This window comes from Cydia splendana, chromosome 6 (assembly GCF_910591565.1).
Source record: "Cydia splendana chromosome 6, ilCydSple1.2, whole genome shotgun sequence".
NCBI classification, from domain to species: domain Eukaryota; kingdom Metazoa; phylum Arthropoda; class Insecta; order Lepidoptera; family Tortricidae; genus Cydia; species Cydia splendana.
Genome location: NC_085965.1, coordinates 2,011,368 through 2,030,287, shown reverse-complemented (window position 1 = coordinate 2,030,287; position 18,920 = coordinate 2,011,368). Strand labels below are relative to the sequence as shown.

General features: G+C 39.2%; 1 protein-coding gene across 1 annotated transcript in view; it reads right to left on the bottom strand.

Moving 5' to 3' along the window:
- Positions 1 to 2,244: 2,244 nt before the first annotated feature.
- LOC134791256 (protein shuttle craft) overlaps positions 2,245 to 18,920 on the bottom strand; it is a 36,719-nt gene continuing 20,043 nt past the window's right edge. Inside the window, exons 15-18 of the mRNA XM_063762238.1 lie at positions 17,135 to 17,333; positions 6,730 to 6,882; positions 5,669 to 5,793; positions 2,245 to 2,854 (exon numbers count right to left, since the gene is read on the bottom strand). Coding sequence (XP_063618308.1) covers positions 2,728 to 2,854; positions 5,669 to 5,793; positions 6,730 to 6,882; positions 17,135 to 17,333 — 604 coding nt within the window. The 3' untranslated portion in view covers positions 2,245 to 2,727. The remainder of the gene's footprint in view (positions 2,855 to 5,668; positions 5,794 to 6,729; positions 6,883 to 17,134; positions 17,334 to 18,920) is intronic.

Sequence of the window (18,920 nt, the reverse complement as noted above, 5' to 3'; positions counted from 1 at the left end):
TGGAGTGGCCGGCGATGGCCCATTGTGTACTGGGGCCTTTACGGAACCGTTCACCGTCATCACAATAGGATGGTATTCCACCTGTGCAATTTCTTGGTCCAATGTCATTGCGTCTCACTCTCTCATTAAGCAAAATGTGAGACGCAAATACACATTGGACCAAGAAATTGGACAGTTAGAATACCAATCTTACACAAGCAATGTATCTTTGCTAATATTAAACACCACTTTAATAATAATGATAACCCAATAACCGCAAAAATCGCAAAATATATCAATAAAAAATACTCACAAGTCACAACCGGCGAAAAAGTAAAGTAGAAATCTTAAATTTAAAGTCACAATTAGTACAGTCTGACAAAAAAGAGTAGACATTAAAAAGTGGCAACACTATAGTGTCGTCCCGTTTTCTTATATAAATTGGTTCCACTTTTCAATTTCTACTCTTTTTTGTCAGACTGTTAGTGTATTCCTATTTGTCCCCGCCCCACGTGACCGCCGCCATACATGAGGCGAGGACAGATCGGAATGATTTGTATGAATGCATTTATTTCCATCTATGCTCGTCGGGGACAAATGGGAATACACCAAATAATATTATACATAAAATTTGAGACAGTACCGGTAGATTTTTAAATTAGGTATATGTAGTAAAAAAAAATGCATATATTTGTATTTTATATTGAGTTGAGTGTCATTAAATAGTTTTCATTACTGAAATTCCATTTTAAAGATCTGAAATATTTATAATTCACCAAAAATTAAGTTAAAGCCTGACCAGTAATAGGTATATGATCATTGTCAAGAGGGCGCTGTTATTCTCATGTATAGGGCGACAATACATAGTATGAAAAAAATAGTGTCAGTGAAATTCCGCAACATGGCGCGTGATCATATATGTGTCGCTTAACTTCAAACTCGGGTAAATCCATTCGACCCTCTCAGCAAATCTCTACCCTATTACCTTTTCTTAATACCAAAATCGCATAATCTGACAGATGGATTTACCCGAGTTTGAATTTAAGCGACTCATATGACGTTTTCAACTAAAAGGTACCAACAATGTCGATTGTCGATTAGGTTGATTTGAACAAATTAAATTATTTCTGAAAAATATTTCAGTTTAGGTTGATTTAATTTTGAATCTTTATGGAAATAACGTCTTATTGTTATCCTACAATAAGTACCCGTTTGGTTGAAAACGCCACATATATTACTGGTCAGGCTTTATACCGGTACCTAAAAGTCCCTATTAGAGACAAACCCCCTTATTCATAAAACTTTACGGCCCTGATTTAGTTAAATTATGTTTTATCCCTTTCTTACAAATACATAAGTCAAAATGACAGATAAGGACAAACGATTATTAGCTGAGGTTTATAGCGCGTTTATGAATAAGGGGAAAATAAATAAGTAGTCATTGGCTAATAAGCAGTTGAGTTTTTGGAAGATTAACAAGTGAGTCAGGATGAAACTTCCATTTTATTAAAAAAAATATATACATAAATCATTTTATCGATATCAATATAACTCGCCGGGGATCTTGAAAGACCTTAAAATGTAATTAGGGTAGACTGCAGGCTGATTGAGAAATTTTTCTGACCACCAGACTTGACCAGACCAGACAAGAGTCGCCCAGACGCCTATAAAAAGATTTCTCATTCCATTCTATTTTAAATCATTATTTTAACAAATCAAAATTGATTGACCCGACTGTAGCAAACCTGACAGACAGAACATCTTTACTACAGCAGAAAAGTACGTGAAGCAATTGAAATCAGAAACACATAACAGGGGATATCGTGTTCGTGCAATCCAGTGATTAGCAAATGTAAGGGTGAAAAAACATCCCATCACATACCATCGGTGTCGTGAGTGTTGTGTGTAGGCAAAGTGACAACCCTAGCGTACAAGTGAATCATCAAGTTCAAGTGCGGGTAGTTCGCAAAAGCCGCGCAGCAAGAAGATGTTGATACAATTCCTTGCCAGTCTGTGGCCACGAACGTAACGTCACGCTCGAAACGTCAGGTCCTTTAGCTGTCAGAGGATAGTCTGTGCGGAAAGAGAAGAGTCGTAGAATGTATGAGGTCCTTTAAAGGGCCCACAGATTACCAGTTCGCCGGACGATATCAGCCTGTCAGTTGTTCGGAACTGTCACCTTTTACGTTTAACTGATAGTCTGATATCGACCGGCGAACTGGTAATCTGTGGGCCCCTTTACATTCACAGACTATTACAATTTGGGCCGCCATTTTGTAAATAAGTTCATTAGACGGGGACAAAATACTCTTGAAATCCTAATTTTATGTTACTTAAATGTATGAAACATGGATTTTTATGGTACTTATAACCAATTTCCATAATGGGCCATCTACTATGTTGACAGAACGGTATACAACATCTCTTCGAACAAAGTGAGCCACTAATGTCCCTTGGACAACGGGACAGGATAACAACACAAAAAAAGTTGATTTACCCAACCATAGACTAGACCCAATCCTCTAGACGGAGTTTAGAGCAATTATTTCATGAAACCGATGCTGCCAAAAATACTGGGGTGCGGGGGACGAGGTGAGCCGTGATTGGTCCGTTCAAAGACACGGGCGTCACACAAAGACAATTTGATGTGGCAGAGGGGGTAGTGCGACTATGCTCAGTCTGGAGGATGTCTTGTCTGTGCACCCAACTAAGAAATATTTCCCACAGTATACAGGGTGCATTACGTGTCTAGTTGTCGGGCGGGTTGTCGAAGTAGTCTATCTTGGGCTTGGTTTGTTGTTGTTGTTGCTCGGCCTTCTGCGCGCGCGCCGCCCACGCGTTGGTTGACGTTAGCGTCGCCCAGCCGCTGCCCGACCTGGGGAATAGTTTCGTATTACTAGTGTGAGGGCAAAGACATTAGTGGCTCTGTAAGCTGTAGAATTCGGGACCCCATGGACCGCCATCGCCATTAAAAAAAAAACAACGGGTTGCGCTCCAGGAGTGCCGACAGAAGTGAAAACTCAATGACTAGTCCAAAATGTCTGCAGCACTATTAGACTAGACATAAAAATTCAAAATCGCTCTCCTTCTTGATTCGACTGGCAAATCATATTACTTTTTGGCAACCGGGTTTTTTAACCTAATTAGACCCCACTGAATCCGAATTTGCCGGTTGCTTGATCGAATTCTTGACCGGAAGTGAGATATTTGATATTAAAGGTCACTTTTTTTAGTTTTTCGTAAATAACTCCTAAACGGTGGCGCATAGCAAAAAATGTTCTTACACATAAGTAATCTGCATAAAATTGTCTACAAGAAAGATTCCGTACAATTTTTCGCTAGGATCAATATTCAAAGAGATATTAACTCGGGAAATTTAATTATAATCACTTCTAAGGCGCCTTTTTTAGTTTTTCGTAAATAACTCGTAAACGGTGGCTAATATCAAAAAAACTTTGTTAAACGTTAATAATCTACACAAAATTTTGTACAATAGAGATTCAGTACACTTTTAGCAGGGATCAATATTTAAAAAGATAATAAAGAGGGAAAGTTTATTATAATAAATTCTAAGATTCCTTGTTTTTACTTTTTCGTTAATAATTTGAAAAGTATGACTCAAAGCAAAAATAAATCTTGCACATAAATAATAAACATAAAATTTCCTACAAGAAACATGCAGAACACTTTTCGCTAGGATCAATATTTAAAAAGACAAAGCAGCGGGTAAGTTAATTATAATCAATTTTAAAGTCCCTTTTTAGTTTTTTGTAAATAACTCGTAAACGGTGACCCATAGCAAAATAGGTTTGTAAGAATAAATTATCTACATACAATTTTCTCCAATAAACATTCTGAACACTTTTCTCTAGGATCAATATTTGAAACGATATTAAAGGAAGAAAGTTAATTACAATCAGTTCACAGGTCACTTTTTTTTAGTTTCACGTAAATAACTCGTAAACGGTGGCCCGTTGCAAAACAATATTATACATAAATATTGAAAATAAAATTTTCCACAAAAAAGGTTCTGTACACTTTTTCGCTACGATCAATATTTAATGAGGTATTAAAGGGGGTAAGTTAATAATAATCAATTTCCAGGTCCCTATTTTTAGTTTTTCGTAAATAACTCGTAAAGGGTGGCCCATAGCAAAATAGGTTCTTAATGTTCTTGTAAATAAATAATCGACATAAAAAAAGCTATTAAAGCGGGAAAGTTAAATAATGTGTATAATTGATTATAATTAACTTTCCGCATTTAATAAATACCTTATTAAATATTGATCCTAGCGAAAAGTGTTCGCCATGTTTCTTGTAGGAAATTTTATGTTTATTAATATTTATAAGAACCTATTTATGTATAATATTTTGTTTTGCTATGAGTCATACTTTACAAATTATTAACGAAAAAATAAAAACAAGGAACCTTAGAAATTATAATTAACTTTCCCTCTTTATTATCTTTTTAAACATTGGTCCCTACGAAAAAGTGTATTGAATCTTGTTTGTACAAAATTTTGTGTAGATTATTAACTTTGAACAACATTTTTTGATATTGGCCACCGATTACGAGTTATTTACGAAAAACTAAAAAAAGGGACCTTAGAAGCGATTATAATTAACTTTCCCGCGTTAATATCTCTTTAAATATTGTACCTAGCGAAAAATTGTACGCATTCTTTCTTGTACGCAATTTTATGCAGATTACTTATCTAGTAGAACATTTTTGGCTATGAGCCACCGTTTAAGAGTGGTTCACGAAAAACTAAAAAAAGGGACCTTTAATATCAAATATCTCACTTCCGGTCAAGAATTCGATCAAGCAACCGGCAAAATCGGATTCAGCCGGATTCTATTGAAAAACTTTAGTTCCGAAATTGCTGGCCAGTGAGCTTAAATTTGTAGCGTTAATTGTTTAAATTCAAATAGAAATTGTAGAGTTACCTTGCAGACCTCGCATCTAAATATATTTGGTTATGATATTTTGAGTTTTATTCACCAGTACTAGAGTTCACTTTTATTAGAGATTTCATCAAGATGTAGCTTTATTGAATTATATTGGAGTGATATAATGTTATGTAACTGTGAGATCCTCGTATTTCAGCCCGTATAAGATTAGAACATTGAGCTTTTTTGCTTAATATAAAAATCCAGTTTTATAATTGACCTGATTATGATACGTTATGACTAAAGTTCTTTAGTGAATAACATTGTCCGTCACACATGACGTCAGCGTTACGCGTTACGCTGTCTCGAGTTTAACATTTTTCCCCCATCACAAAAAGTGCACAGCGCCGCTAAAGAAGTTTTCACTTAAAAAAAAAGCGACCGATTGGCCAATTTACGGTGTATTCCCATTTGTCCCCGAACCATAATTGGCCAGATCTTAGAATTGGCTACTTTCCTACTAGTCTGATCAGCTTCTTTTTTAGAACTATCAAAACAATATTCTAATATGGAATTTATATGAAAACGAGTACCTACAGTGACGTCACAGTACTCACAGTCAACTCACCTACTTTTTATTTTTAAATCCGAATTATTAATTAGAAATTGTGTTTAAAAATAACTGCACCAGATCCCAATTGATAATTTAATTGAAATCATCAAGTGTTATTGAGCTTGCTGTGACTAGGTCGATCTTTGTAAAATAGTCCTAAAATGTTTATAAATGATTTATACTGACTTATTGTTCGCGCCGGCGGCGGCGGCGGCGGCGGCGGCCGGCGCGCGCAGCACGGGGCCGGGCACGCGCCGCTTGCCGTTCTCGCGCGCCAGCACCTCCAGCACGCTCATAGCTGGCAGCCACGACTGAAACATTCATAAAAATAATATTACATGACATTTAAGCTCTCCAAAGGGCCTCTACGTGTTGGATCTATATCCCCACGCAAGCTTATCAAAAGACCGGGATTTATAGGCCCGTGAAATCAAAGGAGATACAAATAATATTACTAGCCACAAGGAAATATAATTAGGCAAATTATCGGTTCCGAGCGAAGCGAGTACGCGGAACAACGCCATTTAGCGTGAAGTTCGTTAACTAAACCGAGGCATCCGGTTAAAAATACAACACCTAAGAGCAAAATGTTCATGCTTCGGATCATTTTTCAAGAAAAAACTTAACAGCAATGCAGGAATTGCAGGATTCCGGCTTACATGGTACAACGCCGTCTAGCGTGCAATTCGTCAACTAGAAACGAGTCGCTCAGTTCTATTCTATGTTCTATTGAAACTGTCTCACTCGCACTCGGTGTTAGAAAGAGATATTTAGACATGAGTAGTTCGCGAATGAAAGGTTGAAATGAAGTACTTCACTTGATGTCACTCTTTCATTCATTAGTTCAGCTCGGATTCATTTAGTTCTTTACTTCAGCAGTTCAGTTTAAAAACCTTTTCATTTACTTGCTCATTCACTAAGAGAGTGACAAGGACGCCATATTAGACCTTCGATTCATAAATTAACACATTTTGCGCATGTCCAGAGATATTCCTTCTCCCTGAATTACTATCATCATCATCATACACATAAATAAATTCACTAAAAAGAAAACCAAAATTTTCATATTGTTCATGCTTTGGGTCATTTTTTTCAAGAAAAATCTTAACAGCGCGATGTAGAATTCCGGCATACACCGTACAACGCGATCTAACGTGCAATTAGTTAACTATAAACGCAGCGCACAGTTTTGCAGCACACAACGCTGCAGATTGCTGTCCTGCTCGCACTTGCAGTGTTAGACATACCTTCTCCTTGTCGGCGGTGGCGACGACGTTGCGATTCGGTTCGGCGTCGTACGCGACAGACTCGCAGCCGAACTGCTCGCACATCTCGTGTATGAACTGACGTTTCTGCCAGTTGCACGACGGGAACGAGTGGGCGCGTGTCTTTTGTTTCGACTGTGGAAAAATTGTAATTTTAGCTTCTGCGCATCAAGTATTTTAGTCCATTAGGTTGTTTATGATAAAGCTTTTAAACGCTTCACACACCACTTTATTCAGTCATCCTAACTATGAGTCGTATAGAGGTCGCCATAAGCCCTTAAGAAATTGCATATATGAGGGAAAGATTCGACCCATGCCGCTGTTACCCGGGTGGCCGAGCGGTTTTAGGCATCTGCCACGATTGCGGAGAACGCTGGTTCGATTCCAGCCTAGGGCACTGGAGGCCTTGGTCAAATAGACTAGCTTAGGCGTGCCATTAATGCCAGTCTTGAATACTGCCAGTCCATATCCTATATAGTGAGTGGCTATCGGAGTTCCCTGAAACATTTTGAGACCTGCAGATTGCAAGATATAATTCCAACTTACCTATTCCATCGTCAGACGTCCTGTACATACCACTTCTTCACACGAAGTGACGTACCTCGTCATTTCTCGTATGAACTACTAAGAGATGATCGTTTTTAGGGTTCCGTACCCAAAGGGTAAAAACGGGACCCTATTACTAAGACTCCACTATCCGTCTGTCCGTCTGTCTGTCACCAGGCTGTATCTCATGAATCGTGATAGCTAGACAGTTGAAATTATCACAGATGATGTATTTCTGTTCTAATATTTTATTGATTCCATATTTGCAATTGTATTTTGTAATTTTTGGTTATTTTTATTACTTGTAAAAATTTTGTCATGTAAAAGTGCCCCTGTGGCCTATTTGCTGAATAAATGCTATGCTATGGATGTTTGATGAAATGTGATTGTCTTTATGCTCTGATCGATACGGGCTAGGTTAGGTATCTTAAATGCAAGAGTGAATATACAGCCTGTGACTGAATCAAAGCACAACCAACACCTTAGGCTACGTTTCCACCAGAGATGTGCAAGGATGTGGAGCGAGGGGATGTGTATGTTAAGAGCCATTAGAATCAGTTCATTTAATTTACCTATGCTCGCTTAGCGCAGTTCTGGTAAAAATATATATACGTTCTTAATAAACACATTTCTCGCTACGCATCCTCGCACGTGGAAATGCAGCCTTAGGCTCTGCTGTCGGTTTCCATCAGGTGAGAAAAGGAAAATCGTTCAGTTAACAATAAAAAACCGGGCAAGTGCGAGTCGGACTCGCGCACGAAGGGTTCCGTACCATAATACAAAAAACGGCAAAAAAAACGGTCACCCATCCAAGTACTGACCCCGCCCGACGTTGCTTAACTTCGGTCAAAAATCACGTTTGTTGTATGGGAGCCCCACTTAAATCTTTATTTTATTCTGTTTTTAGTATTTGTTGTTATAGCGGCAACAGAAATACATCATCTGTGAAAATTTCAACTGTCTAGCTATCACGGTTCGTGAGATACAGCCTGGTGACAGACGGACGGACGGACGGACGGACGGACGGACGGACAGCGGAGTCTTAGTAATAGGGTCCCGTTTTACCCTTTGGGTACGGAACCCTAATAAAAAAAGTTGTCTAAGGAACCCTAAAATACTTATACCAAAAGTAATAAGCGGCTACGGAATTCAGCACTGAGCTAGGCCTAACATGTACGAGACCCACAGCGACATCTCTGATCGGAGCGACTCAGTTGCGTATGTCACGTCACACATATCGCGGCCAATACGGAGCTCGATATACGCCTTCGTCACCCTACGTCACGTCATATTGACCCCCTCTACCCCAATATCCTCGAATCATGTACACGTAGATTAACCTCTTGAATGCCGGAACGCGGATCCGTGTTAGTAGGTATTGAACTCGAACTATTAAGCTTTTAGAATTATAAGAGTAAGAAGGTTAAATTTCGGATTTTATTTCACCATCCAAGAAAAAGTCGAATTCTCAAAATACGCAGCGCCTAGTCACGGACACATGTTCTTTTTGTTAAGTATTTTTCGCTGTCCTGGATAATATGCATCTGAAATATTTTAGAGTCAGTTTTAGTTTTTACTCACAATTTTTTATGTTTACTTTTCTAAACCATGTTTGTATATTAACAGTATTTAAGTACTATTGAAGCGTCTTATGATTGTTTTATATTTTACAATGAAATAAATTTTATCTCTATCTTATCTTTCTTTGCATTATAAAATTAAATGATTCATGCATCAAAAAATATCCTCCTAAGTCCGAGAGTAATTTTTTCAAATGTTAATTAAGATTTTAGAACATTATTTTTTCATTTATAAAGAACGTTGAGACTTAAGAGAGTAGAAAAAAAGAAACCCAAAATGAGTAAAAGTGATTTTATTATAAGAAAGGAGAGTACACAATATTAAACGAACAATTTTACGAACGAGGACGTCCAGGTATTTATCTCTGAACACCTCACCGCTAAGGGCTCCAGACTACACTTTTTGGCACGTGATCTCAAGAAATCTAAAGACTACAAGCACTGCTGGACGTCGTATGGCAAAGTATATGTGCGTAAGACTGACGACTCACCTATTATCTTAATTAACTCCGAAGAACAAGTTCACCGACTATTACAAGAATGACTAACCGATTGTGAATACTACTACGGCTTGCATCATTGTACGTTACTATTGAGATTGCATCTAAAGTCAATTCTTACTCTATCGCCTGCGCTGTTTCTCTCCAGTAATACTCAAAACTTACACACACCAGTACTTCTACACGTACACACATGTATACACAAAATGCTACACACTTACTCACCAAATGGTACTTCAAAAATGATTACTATTAACTCGCTTTCCCTCTGGTCATACATTTTGCCCCGATACATAAATATTCTACACTTACGCTTACAAATAGATGGGATATTTATAATAATATATTACACATTGTGTACATATAATTTCTATTTGAATATACATAACACTTTATTATCATTGACGTGCTTACTCTCTCTGAAATACAATGAGTGATACACTCCAAACTATTACAAATATAGACGATATTAAAATTGCTCGTACTATAGAGTGTGAGAGCACTGGGGACTTAATGAAACATATACAATTAAAAAAAGACGACTTCACTATAATTTCACAGAATATAAGGAGCATCTATTGCAACTTTGACGATTTTATTATCACTCTATCTGGCCTTACAACATTATCAGATGTAATTGTTCTCACTGAATGCAGATTAAACCCTAACAAACCATTACCGCAGCTTATGGACTATGACTCCTACTTTACAACATGCCAGCTGAATCAAAACGACGGAGTCGTTGTTTACGTAAAGAGTGTTTTAAAACACAAGGTCAAAGAAATAAAATTGACTCAGGCGTCTTGTCTACAGCTGGATGTACTTAATAACACTATTTTATGTATTTATCGATCGCCCTCAACTACAAATGCAGAAGTTTTCATCGACTCTCTAAAATGTCATTTAGAAACCCTAAAACCGGGCAATAACCTCATAATCACCGGGGATATCAACATTAACATAAGACCGAAACTGATAGAACCTTCGCATGAGTACAAAAACAGAATAAATTATTTAAATATGTTATCCATATTTGGGCTTATGGCTGGACACATGAAACCTACTAGGGGAAAAAATTGTTTAGACCATTTTATTCTAAAAATTAACAACGTTAAATATTCCTCTACCATAGCCATCATTAAATCAAGTACAACCGATCACTATACAACTTTTCTTTCATTGTCAAAAACTAAAACTCTACATGTAGTAAATAAAACAAAAACTTCCATAAACTATGAAAACGCCTTGAAATACTTAAAAGAAAAAGCTTTATCGGAATTTATGTTTTGTGAAGACCCTGACATCTTAACTGACCGTTTAATAAAAACACTAAGTGAAACATTAAAAGCGAACACTACCTCTACTACCATACCTAGCACAAAACGTATCATTAAACCCTGGATATCTCCCGGTATATTACGCTGTATACGTAACCGTAATAAGCTACAGCTAAAATTAAATAACGAACCTTATAACGAAGTCTTAAAAATAACTTACATGCGCTACAGGAATTACTGTAATAACCTTGTTAAAAAACTAAAAAGAAAATATGAACGTGAATTACTAGCTAATTCAATAAACAATAATAAATTACTATGGACCAACATTAAAAATCTAACCTATACTAATACATCAAATAAACCTCAAACTGCGTTACTAAATATTAAATCAACTGTTTCAGAGTCAGTTCATCATATAAATAAGTATTTTGTTAACATTGGAAAACATCTTGCCCAACAAATCCCGCCTAACTCTGACGACGACCTAAATGGGTTCCTCAGCAGCCTTCCTATACAGCCTGGATCCTTTGTTCTATTACCAGTAAGCCATGACGAAGTCTATAATACTCTAAGAAATCTCAAATCCAGTAGTGCGCCGGGATGGGACAACGTACCTACGAAGTTTTTAAAGTATGCAGCCCAAGAGTTAGTTCCTATAATAACTCACCTGGCAAATCTTAGTTTTAACTTAGGAATATTCCCAAAGTCATTAAAACAATCTTTAACCACTCCTGTGTATAAGGGTGGGGGTAGAGACGATATCAGCAACTATAGGCCGATCTCGGTGCTACCTGTAATATCGAAGATCTTGGAAAAGATACTTAATGCTAGATTATTAAGCTACCTTACAAAATTTAATATTTTATCGCAAAATCAATTTGGCTTTAGACACGGAAAATCGACTGAAGATGCTATAACTGCCCTTACTTCGCTAGCTGTGAATACCCTAGATAGTAACGACAAGTGCTTAACTGTCTTTTTAGATCTAAAAAAGGCTTTTGACACCGTCTCTATTCCCATGCTTATACACAAACTGGAGAAAAAAGGAGTTCGAGGAACACCGCTTTCTTTGTTTAAAAGCTATCTTTCTGGCAGGAAACAACGGGTCAAGCTGGGAGAAGTTATCAGTGAGGACGAGACTGTGTCGTATGGTGTGCCACAGGGAAGTGTCTTGGGGCCTACCCTGTTCTTGGTTTACATCAACGACCTCTGTGACATGGCCATCCCACATGCAAAAATCTTCTCCTATGCAGATGACACAGCCATCGTCTTCACTGGTAAATCATGGAATGAGGCTAAATCCAATGCTGAATCAGGAATGGCTTTAATCTCTACATGGTTAAGGATAAATTTGTTGACACTAAATGCCAATAAAACAAAATATATATGTTTTTCCATCACAAATTCCACACAACCAAATTTTGACATGAGCCTTAGGATCCACTCTTGCAATCTGACTGATTCCACAATCTGCAGCTGCCCAGTCATAGAAAAAGTGTCCCAAATAAAATATCTTGGAGTAATTCTTGACGAGCATCTAAATTGGTACTCACACCTCGACCAAGTTATCGGTAGAGTCAGGAAATTGGTCTGGATTTTTAGGACGCTAAGATATATTGTACCAGGTAGAGCTAACTCGACCCGCTCTAAATCACGGAACATTCTAAATGAAATTTATATATCCCTGGTACAGTCTGTGTTGGCGTACTGTATATCTGTCTGGGGTGGTTCAGCCAAGACTCGATTTATTGACCTTGAACGTGCACAGCGGGCCCTAGTGAAGGTCATGTACTTCAAAAAATTTAGATTCTCGACAGAACAACTATACCAGATTAGCGACCTCTTATCAGTCAGGAAACTCTATATTCTACAGATCATATTAAGAAAACACAAGACCCTTACCTACAATCCTAACTATAACACAAAACGAACTTTAATTAATGTAGCGAAATCTTCTCATACTAGAACAACCTTTGCGAACTCACAATTTAATACAAAATCCGCTTTCATATATAATAAAATAAATAAAATCCTAAACATTTACCCTAAACAATCCCATGAATGTAAGTCTACTGTAACCAAATGGCTCAAAACTAAAACATATGAGGAAACAGAGAGCCTTTTACGATGAGTACCATCACACACACACACACACACACACACACACACACACACACACACACACACACACACACACACACACACACACACACACACACACACACACACACACACACACACACACACACACACACACACACACACACACACACACGTGCAGGCTTGAGTTCTTTTTCTAATCATATATTTTTATTGTTGTCTTTGTGTTACTTAATAATAGTTATAAATTTATGATTAATGTATTGCTTGTAATTAGTATATAATTATTAATTGTAAATAGTATAGGTAGTAAATGTTTTATGACTTGTAAATAGTGTAGCTTAGTATTAGTTACATTACAATAATAACGGAAGAGCGGTGCCTCCCAACACAGGCATATATTGCTTACCGGGAGACACCATCCCTCAAATTATATGTACTGTTTTTTATGAAATAAAGAATTTTGTATTTGTATTTTTGTATTTTAAACAATGGAACGTTAGTTTCTGATCTACTGATATTGGTTAGTAACTAATATTAGCTTAAATATTATTTAGTTAACAAAAAAATAATGTTCTATAGTATGTAAAATATAAAACCGGCCGAGATTATGTCGACCTATGCTTAGAGTAGGATCCGCAGTTACAAAGATTCGATTTACAATTAAGAGTTTTGACGATTAAAATCAAATATTTTGGCGACCCTCTGAATGATAACCAGCGGGTGCAGCATGGTTACATACTTGTTAGAACGTGACAGGCATGGTGACAAGCGATAAAAATGCGACCGTGCTACGGCCGCAGGATTTGATTAAACATGGGGCATTCAATATAACATGATATAACTCATATATATATGACTATACAAAAATCAGGCCGCCCAGTATGATATTAATAACTGATTAATTTAGAAATGTTTGCTGGCTTGAAATTGCAGACCAACAGAACTCTTTCTTGGTCAACTATTTAGCTTACTAAAATAAGAATATATTGCTGCTCGGTTAATTGATACCCCTAACCTCCAGCGGCCCACCATACAAGATAAATAAATAATAGGTCCTATAATAGGACATTTTTACACAAATTGACTAAGTCCCACGGTAAGCTCAAGAAAGCTTGTGTTGTGGGTATTCAGACAACGATATGTAATACATAGAAAACAACCATGACTCAGGAACAAATATCTGTATCATCATACAATTAAATGCCCTTACCAGGATTCGAACCCGGGACCATAGGCTTCATAGGCAGGGTCACTAGTGTCACTACCCACTAGGCCAGATCACTAGGTCGTCATAATTGTCAGTTAAATTTGAATTAATATTTTTCACCTCAGCAGCTCGAACAAGGGTACTTTGCTTCTTAAAAACAGTGAGCAAAATGCGATTTTGCTCACTGAGTGAGACAAAATGACATTCAAGTGACCTTTATAGTCAAATGTCATTTCAACATGCGGGGTCTAATACAAGTTCGATATACTTGGGTTCTATTATCTCTGTCCCTCTAGGTATGTTCTCACTGCTTAGGGTGAAAAATTTTGTGTACTACACGAGATCAAAGTTATTTACATCTCGTGCGCTTTTGAATCCCTTACTACGCTCAAGATTCTAAATTAGATCCACTCGCTACGCTCGTGAATCTATTATAGAATCTTTCGCTTGCACGGGACTCAAAATAAGCACTCGAAGAAATATCAAACTTTGATCTCTTGTTGTACAAATAACTATTGAACCCCAAGAGGTTAAAAACAGTGGCGGCCATTTTTTTTACAAAACTAAACGCATTAATTATTTTGCTGCCCGAACGGTGATAACGAAAACCAACACTACGTCACTGCTTAACGGCTCGGCCACGACATTGAGCGACTTGCGACGGTGGCAGCGATAACCATAGGTTGGAGCGAGACACAGCGATCGGACCTTTTGTTCCCACCTACGGTTGTCGCTGCCGCCGTCGCCAGTCGCGTTATGTTGTGGCCGAGTCGTTAAGCCGGATTTCTCTGACGCAGCGTGCATCACTGAAATGTGAACGCAACGATATTAAATGTATGAAACCGATTAACGTTCTGATGCGTCACGATCATGACACAACACGACACCAAGATTCAGAACCGGTTTTTTCTTCATACAAAAAAAAATACCGGTATTATTACGTTCTTTGGTTTATTATTTCATTTTTATTCGGACGGACGGATTCAGTCCTACGTAAAGAGCTTAAAATAATTAAAAATATTGGGCTATTTCGGGATCAAAACTAAACCGGTTCCAAGCCCTGCACGACACGTCAGACAAATGTGAATCCGGCTTAAGGTTTCGTTGGAAGGCATTGGAAACTATTTACAATAAGCTTCGTAAATCGTATAAATTTTAAAATAACATTAGCAAATTTAATCTGAATTATTTTTGGCGATGGGTAGATGGGGGTGGTATCTCTTGTCGTGGGTTAGGGACGAGGGGGGCGGTATCTCTTGTCGTAGGTTAGGGAGGAGGGGGCGGTATCTCAGGTCGTGGGTTAGGAGGGGGCGGTATCTCAGGTCGTGGGTTAGGAGGGGGGGTTATCTCTTGCCGACGGCTAGGAGGAGGTGGTATCTCTTGTCGAAGACTACGAGGGTGCGGTATCTCTTGTCGACGGCTAGGAGGAGGGATTATCTCTTGTCGACGGCTACGAGGGTGCGTTATCTCTTGTCGAAGGCTACGAGGGTGCGTTATCTCTTGTCGAAGGCTACGAGGGTGCGTTATCTCTTGTCGACGGCTAGGAGGAGGTGGTATCTCTTGTCGAAGACTACGAGGGTGCGGTATCTCTTGTCGACGGCTAGGAGGAGGGGTTATCTCTTGTCGACGGCTACGAGGGTGCGTTATCTCTTGTCGAAGGCTACGAGGGTGCGTTATCTCTTGTCGAAGGCTACGAGGGTGCGTTATCTCTTGTCGAAGGCTACGAGGGTGCGGTATCTCTTGTCGAAGACTACGAGGGTGCGTTATCTCTTGTCGAAGGCTACGAGGGTGCGTTATCTCTTGTCGAAGGCTACGAGGGTGCGTTATCTCTTGTCGAAGGCTACGAGGGTGCGTTATCTCTTGTCGAAGGCTACGAGGGTGCGGTATCTCTTGTCGAAGGCTACGAGGGTGCGTTATCTCTTGTCGAAGGCTACGAGGGTGCGTTATCTCTTGTCGAAGGCTACGAGGGTGCGGTATCTCTTGTCGAAGACTACGAGGGTGCGTTATCTCTTGTCGAAGGCTACGTGGGTGCGTTATCTCTTGTCGAAGGCTTCGAGGGTGCGTTATCTCTTGTCGAAGGCTACGAGGGTGCGTTATCTCTTGTCGAAGGCTACGAGGGTGCGGTATCTCTTGTCGAAGACTACGAGGGTGCGTTATCTCTTGTCGAAGGCTACGATGGTGCGTTATCTCTTGTCGAAGTCTACGAGGGTGCGTTATCTCTTGTCGAAGGCTACGAGGGTGCGTTAACTCTTGTCGAAGGCTACGAGGGTGCGTTATCTCTTGTCGAAGGCTACGAGGGTGCGTTATCTCTTGTCGAAGGCTACGAGGGTGCGTTATCTCTTGTCGAAGGCTACGAGGGTGCGTTATCTCTTGTCGAAGGCTACGAGGGTGCGTTATCTCTTGTCGAAGGCTACGAGGGTGCGTTATCTCTTGTCGAAGGCTACGAGGGTGCGGTATCTCTTGAGGGACTAAGATTTCTTGCAAACTAGAGCCTAAGATGTCTTGCTGAATAAAAGTTGGGAATTGTCGACTAGGAGAGGTTTCACGACGCATTGGAGGAACTATTGCAACTGCCCGGGCCGGTTTTTTTTTGGCGAGTTGGGGTTGCAGGTCTTTTTCATTGTCAAGACGGGGTAGCAGGCTGTTACATTCTTGGCTAGTTGGGGTTGATTGTCTGTTACTTTCTTGGCTAGTTGGGGTTGCGGGTCTGTTAGTTTCTCGGCTAGTTGGGGTTGATTGTCTGTTACTTTCTTGCCTAGTTGGGGTTACGAGTCTGTTATCTTCCTGGCTGGTTGGGGTTGATTGTCTGTTACTTTCTTGGCTAGTTGGGGTTACGAGTCCGTTATCATCCTGGCTAGTTGGGGTTGATTGTCTGTTACTTTCTTGGCTAGTTGGGGTTACTAGTCCGTTATGATCCTGGCTAGTTGGGGTTGATTGTCTGTTACTTTCTTGGCTAGTTGGGGTTACTAGTCCGTTATGATCCTGGCTAGTTAGGGTTGATTGTCTGTTACTTTCTTGGCTAGTTGGGGTTACGAGTCCGTTACCTTCTTGGCTACTTGGGGTTGCGGATCTGTTACCTATTTCGTTAGTTGGGGTTGCGGGTCTGTTAGTTTCTCGGCTAGTTGGGGTTGCGGGTCTGTTAGTTTCCTCGCTAGTCGGGGTGTTGTTTACCTTCTTGGCGAGCTGCACTAGCTCGGTGAGCTTGTCGTGCACCTGCCGCGCGAAGGTGGGCTCTCGGGCGGCGAGCGCGCGCACGTGGTCGCTGTAGCGCGGCTGCAGCTTGGCCGACACGTCCGGGTTGCGGATCTGCAGCGCCAGCGCGAGGCGCCGAGTGCGCGCCTCCACTCGGCACTCGTCGTCGCATTCCAATCTGTGAACATGTTACTTATTGTTGCACAGTGCTATACATATAATAATAAATGTTTATGTACGCGAGCGATATCGAGTTGCAAACAAATTGAAACTTTAAAACTTCAAGGTTCTGGCTGACTAGTTTTAAACTAGGGATGTGATACATGATTTTGCCGATACGATACCGATACCGATTTTTTAAGTAAATAATCGGCGATACCGATACAGATACCGATATCAATGGCACAGTAGCTAATTAATAAATAAATTAAATAAGGAATTATATATACACTTAATATGCATAAAACATTACTTATGTATTGTAGTATATGACACTCGATTTTGTGAAATGTGAAAAACTGTAAAACAAATAAAGAAAAATGCCAGATCAAAATCAAAGAAAACATTTATTTAGGTAACAATCAAGCCATCAATGCCAAAGTAAACCCAAATACCCAAACCCAAATAATTACTGAATTATAAGTTCACTTTAGGTAGATTTTTTGTAATGGAAACAAAGTTTATTCAAATTATTAGTAACGTCATTCGTTTCGCGCGCTTTTCAAACTGTGTTATCGGCTGAATTTAAATCGGCGACGCCGATATATCGGTATCGGTATCGTTACATCCCTATTTTAAACCCTGCTCAAGGGGATAAGGTATCGTGTTGTGTTAGTGTGAACTGGTATTCCTAGTAAAAATATGTAGCCTTACCACGAGTTTGACACTGACATATGCGCTAGCGTGTGCGATAACTTACCTTCTATGTATCGCGCTCGTACTGGCATATTAGTGCGAGCGAGATCAATATTGCACAAAATATTGTGTCATATAATACTACCATAACGAATAATAATTAGGTATTAGTATTTTGTTTCAATAACGAATGCCTAGGCCGCGTAGCCACCATGCCAATCGCTTAACGTTCCGTGGCGATCGAAACGCAACTGTCACTGTCGCACTAATATGGTAGAGTAATATCATATCATATCATTTATTCAGTAATAGTCATACATTGTCCTTTATTATATACAATTCACTTAATTAACTAAGGATAATATAGAATTAACTAAAAAATTTACATGTCAATTTGCATAAAAGATGGAATGTTTATATTTTTATATAAGTAAAAAAAAAATGTCAGGTCTCGTTAATAAACTCATTTATGGAGTAATAGGCCTTCCGAATCAATAAACATTTTAAACGCGAGTTAAAAACCGAAATGGTGTTCATGTTTTTATGTCACATGGGATGTTATTGTAAATCTTAGTTCCAACTATACGTGTATACTTTGAATAATTTTACGGTTTAGACTCACTTGTTTTTAGTCACTCGCGCGACATGTTTCGGAGAGCCTAGGTCTCCTTTCTCAAGCACTAACAGTGCGAGCAGCGTTCACGACGGCGGTGTATCGCGTACTGCGGCTCGCACAACACAGCAGTGTATGTCTCACAACAGTTTAAATTCGATTACGTGACACAGACTTCCTAAGGCCACAGTATAAGAACAGTAGTGAATCTTCATAGAAATGTGCCGCTGCCGGCTTGAATGTGTGCGTGCGCGCCGGGCGCCGTGTACGCACGCGCTGCCACGCACACATTAGCAT